Consider the following 6,700-nt stretch of genomic DNA (forward strand, 5'->3'; position numbering starts at 1 on the left):
TGTTTTCCAGATTTCATTTGCCCACAGTATTTGTTGGAAAAATGTCTATTATGTTCAAAATTTTATATTGTGAAAAGGAATCCTGTGAGAAAGGGAATCCTTTGAGAAGCTCTAGTTATAATAAAAATGTTTGTAGCTCATTTTCTTTTTTTTTTTTTGTGGGGTGGTGCTTTTGTTTTCTTTTATTTTGAAGGAGAAATATCCTTTCTTTGTCTTGAATAATGACCAAGTTGTTTGTCTCCCTGTTCAGCTTATACTGTTTGACATTTCAGGGGGAATGACTTACAGTTCAGAGGCATTAAAGTTATGATCATCGCAAGCTTTTATTTTGGTGAAATAAACACATTTCTCTGTTCTTCCTCTCGCCTGCCAGCACTGATGACGGTAGGTATGCTGACAACTGTCAGGACTATTAATGTGCGTTGGGGAAAGACAAGGGAAAGGATACAGCAAAGAGCTCTTTGCTGTTGTTAGAAAATTTCTTAAACCAGTAACAAAATCCAACAGGTTAGAACCCCAATTTTCACAGTTACAGCAATTCTATCATTCAAATCAAATTTGTGCCGTCTGCCTCCATCTATCAAGACTAAGTGTAAAAAAAAACCCAAACCTGCTAGCATTTAGGAATGAGATTTCCCCCGTGTACAATGGAGTTGCTTGCAGTGCAGTAAAGTTCATGAAATTCAAGTAACTTTTTGAATGACCCAACCTCCTGGTTACTACACCTGTCCCTGTCAGCCAACTCCAAAAAGCCAGCGTGCTGGAACCTCTTGTTCATATTTCATGCTTCCTCTGTATTGCCATCAATGGGACCTTTCAGTATCTCACAACAGCCTGACTGGCCTTTAGTGGACTAATATGCCAAAATCTGTAGGTTTAACTATGCCTGTACATTGCTGGGCAGCTACATTACTCTTTATACAGACAAGATGCTCAGTTTTGCTCTTGTTAAGTTTTGCAGCACTGTTCTCTTTAATATTAACAACTTTTTTTCCCCCCACTGTGTTGCCAGGAAAAAAAGAGATGAAAGCAGAAGCGATATTTCTACACCCACAAGACAGACAGCACAGTCGACAAGACACCGTGTTGGTGACAGACTGAAGAAATCTCGGCTGGATAATGCAAGGCACAAAACAAGCCAATATTCACCCTTCGCTATCACGAAACAGATATATATGATGTTTTCCCATGTTCTACTCATCACATTGCATACCTTAGTGCTTTGTCCTCTATAGCAGTTACCACCGGTGTCAGTAAATTCTGACCTCCGTCATATAACAGGACCACGGGCTTTTGTAATCCTGGAACAGGTCAGGTATCTGAGGGCAGAAAATAAAGGTCAATTGTCTCTTTGCATCATTCCTGTAAACCACAGTATTATTACAGCGGTCTAGGTAGTTTAAACCAACCATAAGGACAGATTCTGCCAGAGCTGCTTCTGCAGTTCTGAATTCAGCTCCAGGAGACAAATAAATACAAACAAATCTGCATGTCAGGGGCAACACGCAAAAAAGGATCTCTCTCATAATAGCAGTCTATTAAACTAGACATAAAATAAGAAAGGAAGGGGAATGGGAAGGACAGAAAGAGAAAAAGAAGTTTCATCCATTATTGTGTCTTCCTCTTTATAACTTCAAGTTTGCATTAACAAAATACGATTGAGCTCGTAATTACTAAAGAACCTTTAAAACACTCACATAATTTTCCTCTCCCCTGTAGTTTCCATGAAACAGATGCATGTGCATATTAAGTTATATTTTACGATTCATCTGGGGCAACTTAGCTGAGACATATCTTTTTGTTTGCTACAAGAACAGCCTGGATTGAATGTGTTTTGGCAAATAAATTCTTAGTGAATGACAGGGTAAGGATTTTAGTTCCCAAAGTTGCAAAACTGTTTCTTCTACGGCATGGCAAGCCAAAGCAACGCATAGCCAGGTTCTCATAAGCTATCAGGGTACAACCTTAAGGTCACATGTCCTGACTCCACTTAATGCATTAACAGAAAACAGTCCCATAGTATGGAGCAAAATAGGTTCAGCTGTGGGATGGCAGCTTTAATTGACAGTTTGCAGGTGGCTCTCAATGGGTTATAGCTTCTCTCTGGCCACCAACTCACTAACTTATTTCTGAAGCCTTCATAATGTGTCTGAATACTTCACTTCTGCAAGGTGATGCTGAGAGAGCCCAGACAGCTACAGCTGACGCATTTAGCCCTGAGTTTCAGCAGTAAGGTCATGGCTAGAATAAAAGTATAGAGGAGCTTCTGTGGCACTACTGGGGTGATGGGCCACGACATGCTGCAAGGTCATCAGTCCTGACCACTGCACAGCGAACACCTGGCACTAACAACATGAGCTTGTTTTTAGTGAAGACAGGGTAAATTAGGTTGCCTTATATAACAAAGAACTTACATTTAGATAAAGCACAGCCAGCTGAGTGCTTGGAAAAACCTGGCTGGTTAGTCTGTTGCTTAAGTTGTTTTTCCCATCTCTAGCATTAGCTTGAGAGCCTTGAATAGTAGATATTCCAGGAACACCTGGCACTAACAACGTGAGCTTGTTTTTAGTGAAGACAGGGTAAATTAGGTTGCCTTATATAACAAAGAACTTACATTTAGATAAAGCACAGCCAGCTGAGTGCTTGGAAAAACCTGGCTGGTTAGTCTGTTGCTTAAGTTGTTTTTCCCATCTCTAGCATTAGCTTGAGAGCCTTGAATAGTAGATATTCCACTCCATTACATTATACGTCTGCAGCATAAAAAGTTCTGCAAGCAGGTCTCCAGCAGACAGGTCAATAAGGTTTACTGTGATGTAAAAAGGCAAAAGGTTTATAGACCTTGTCATATACTATAGTGGAAGTTATTTTTTGTATAGTATTGTATATATATTTGTATAGTATAGTAGCAAGTCCCAGGATGCTTCATGAAACTTCAAGGCTCTTGCACTTGATGTTTGAAATACTGGGTATACAGTCATACACTTGGTCATTTCATTTCTGTTTTTTGCAGATTGCCAGATAATTGTGCCCCACTAGCTCAGCTTTCATTGAAAAATACTGACTTCTATTTCTAGGGGCAAAGCTACCTTTAGTAACGCTAACAAAGTAAGTAATTCAGAGACGTCCACTTGAATCTGCAGACAGAAGCACTGGTTCTAAAAACAGCGAGGATCGCATCTGTTCATCTCCCATTTATTGCACTTCAAAGGGAAATAACAGCAATTAAGTAATATCTTTCTTTCACAATTATTTCCTCAGAAACATTACAGCAATAAGTGTACCCATTTTAACTCCCTTTTATTATATGACTATGAGAGAATGCATCTATCTAACTAAATGCCTTTTTTTGCTCTCAATAACATATTGTATCTCCATAGTAACATCATATAAATAAAAGACCATTTAATTTGGGAAATTCTAGTTTTAATCAAATAATTCTTTCTTATTTTCCATTTTTCTTCTAAACATGTTAAAAAATATATAAAGAATAAATTTGTGCCAAGACTTAGTTATTGTAAAGGCATATATTGTGGCACAGTCCAAATTACTGACAAGGTATGTAAGATCAGGGAATAATGAAATGAAACCACCTGACATCCAAATTGGAAATCACTCTTTTCTGTAAAGTATGCAAAATCTCAGGATAAAATATCTCATTTGTTAGTCAGTGCCAAGAGTCAAAATCATGTCATCTGTCCTGGATGCCAGGGTCACCTGAAGTGACCATCTCAATTATCAAATCGCAGTTTTACATCTTCACTGTGTTCTTTGCCTTTGCCTTGGTGTGTCTGAGAAATTAAATCTTCCAGTGTTTAAAGATCTTTTATCCTTTACTTGTAGTAGCATAGGTCCAGTTGGTTTTATGCCAATGTTGTCATTTATGCTTCAGTAATTCTTTTCTTTCCCTTGTGTTACTACCCCCTCCAGCCTTGATCTATTTTCTCTAAACAAGCCAAGATAATTTTTTATCAAACTTTATTCTGCCTTCAAATGTTGTTACATATTGTCCATCTGTACTCTTCAGCTTGAATAATAAAAGAGCTCTACCATCAAACTGTGTTTTTTTTTTTTTTAATACAGGTAACCAGAACTGCTTATTGTGTTGTAGATAAATTTTTAACTAGTGCCTGATTTTTTTTAGCTTGCCTGATATGTCTGAGCACAGTTTTTACTTCTTCTCTTCTCTATTACACAAGTGACTCACAGATATGCTGTGACCGTCAAGTTTTCAAATGTTTAACCCCAAATGCATAACTATTGCTTTCCTTCCTAAATGGATGGTTTTGTCATACCTCCTTTGTTCAGTGAAAAAAATCTTTTACTTACTATGGCTGGATATTCCTACATTCTGCCATTATTAGTAATATTTGTTCTAAAGCCTGTTTCTGGAAGGTCAAAATCTCCCATAAAGACAGTAAATCTTCCCTAATGCTAATATTTCTCTTTCTAATAACATTATGGAGATCTTTATCCAGCGCAAATTAAACTCAAGGGGCCTAAAGCAGACATCCAACATTATCCAAACCTTTTTATGATCCTTCCTTAAATTGTTTTTTACTCAAACTTACCATTTTACCATGTTATCCCATTTTTTTTAGCTTAGCACATTATGAATATGTAATAGTCTTTCACTACTCTGCCTGTTATTTCTAGCTTTTCTGAACGATGTGTATTCTTCCTATTTATGTTGTACCCTGTTATTATTATCCTACCTCAGCTGGGTTACCCTTATTATATCTGGCTTGACACCCTGCACCATATTTCAGCTTCCTCTTTTCTGTCGTCCAGTTGAATTTAATTCCTATACTAATATTTCTATTATTTCTCAGCAGCCCCATATGATCTCCTAGCTAGATTAAGGATATTTTGTTCACGGCTTTGCTCACCTGACTACCACTGTCACTAGCTTTTTCTCCTTCGTCGGATTCCTACTCTTTCCTTGCAGCATCTTCACTGACCTTCCGTGTCACTGTCACTAGTCCTTCGGATTCCTCAAATGACTCTTTCCTTGCAGCATCTAGCATCTCAGCTTTGCTCACCTACCACTGTCACTAGCTTTTTCTCCTTCGGATTCCTCAAATGACTCTTTCCTTGCAGCATCTTCACTGACCTTCCGTGTCACTGCCTGTGGCATACCGAGCAGCCAGGGGTGGAGTAAAACAGCCCGGAAAGCAAATATCCACTCCCTTCCCATATGAGAGGCCCATAGGTGTGAAAGGACCCGCAGAAAGGAGGACAAGAAGAAAACATACTGCAATTCAAAGTCAGTCATTTTGAAAGGGTTTCACTTGCTCGTAAGATAACTCATGTGAGGAGAGAGCTGGCAGCCTCCTCCTCTCCCCCCCCAGGCAATTCACCTGCTGAGGGCTTCCATGGTCTCTGGAATTGGTCTCCTTCCATCCCCCACTGTATAGGAGTTGTGTTTTTGGGGTGATGTAGGTTTGACAGAGCACTGGCTTTGATGTTAGGAACAATGGAAACCCAGGTGTTTCCCCAAATTTCCTTAACAGAATAATCAAATATTGATCAGTTAATAAATATATCTCTGGGAATACCAGGCTTTCAGAAATGAAACCGATGCCTATGATGCTGCATAATTTCATCGTAATGTGCTATTTTAAATTGTTGTCAGTAGGCAAAATCTTGCACTGGCAGGAAAATGGCAACATGTGCAATTGCTTTTTCCCTACCTAGCATCCATATTTCTACATTTGAAGATGTGAGAAAGTTGTTATATTACTTACAAATGTTGCATCGGCTATAGAGTTGTTGGTTTTTTTTTTATTCTGTAGAACTCTGTGACAAAAATACCTTGAAATTCAAATGAAGAAATAAATTCTAAAAAAATCCAAAGACCTGACACTGAAATACAATCTAAGATTTGGAAGAAGAGAGATTTCTTAAAGGATTTGCATCCCAGACAGAAAAAAAGAACTATGGAGTCAGATGAAGGCAAACAGAGAAGTTGTAGCTGACAGTAAGGATAAAAATGGTAGGATTTATTCTTTGTGCAAACAGTCAAGCAAGAAACATTGTTTTGGTAGGAAATGAATGGGACAAATCTGACCTTCGTTATTCCAGCTCCTCTGAACTATTAAATAGGGCAAGTACTGAAATAAGGATTAAGGCTATTTTTGCTGCCACTGGAGCAGCACAAAACAGTCTTAGTGGGGACTCAGATTCAGCCGTAGGACTCTGTTAATTGAAATAGCCACTATTAAGATATTTACTGTCTTAATAATCAGAGCTATGCAATTTGTACTACTGAGTAAACAAATCATGCTTTAGAAGTTCCCAGTTGGCTATTACAGTCTAGTCTGTCAACTGTCATTTAGTTACAAAACCAATTTTCCATGTAGTTTATTTGCATAAACAACATTTTTTCAAAGAGCTTCATGGAAAAAGAAATGACATTAAACAAAATTAAAATTAGGTTAAAGTAATGTTAATAATCTGACAAGCTCCCTAAAGCCAGACTAGTCAAAGATTTTTTTAAAATTTCATGCTGAGGTTTTTTGATGTGTTCACCTCTCTAGGCAGGCTTACGCTGTGTTAGAAGAATGATCATTACCGCTTCTTGAATCCTGTTAATTATGCATGCGTGTGCAGGGTTATTTGTAATTGGTCCCTCTCCAGATATTCTCTGATCTCTGTCTGTTTTCATGAAAACTTAAAAAATATCCATGCCAACTACCATTTA

At 38.0% G+C, this 6,700-nt stretch overlaps 1 protein-coding gene across 1 annotated transcript in view; it reads right to left on the bottom strand.

Annotated features, from left to right (window-relative positions):
- Nucleotides 1-5,134, bottom strand: part of KNDC1 (kinase non-catalytic C-lobe domain containing 1) — a 103,729-nt gene extending 98,595 nt beyond the window's left edge. Inside the window, exons 1-2 of the mRNA XM_009278031.1 lie at nucleotides 5,044-5,134; nucleotides 2,415-2,593 (exon numbers count right to left, since the gene is read on the bottom strand). Of these exons, the coding sequence (XP_009276306.1) occupies nucleotides 2,415-2,593; nucleotides 5,044-5,134 (270 nt within the window). The remainder of the gene's footprint in view (nucleotides 1-2,414; nucleotides 2,594-5,043) is intronic.
- Between the last annotated feature and the right edge of the window lie 1,566 nt (nucleotides 5,135-6,700).

Source organism: Aptenodytes forsteri, unplaced genomic scaffold (assembly GCF_000699145.1).
Source record: "Aptenodytes forsteri isolate BGI_AS27 unplaced genomic scaffold, ASM69914v1 Scaffold15, whole genome shotgun sequence".
NCBI classification, from domain to species: Eukaryota; Metazoa; Chordata; class Aves; order Sphenisciformes; family Spheniscidae; genus Aptenodytes; species Aptenodytes forsteri.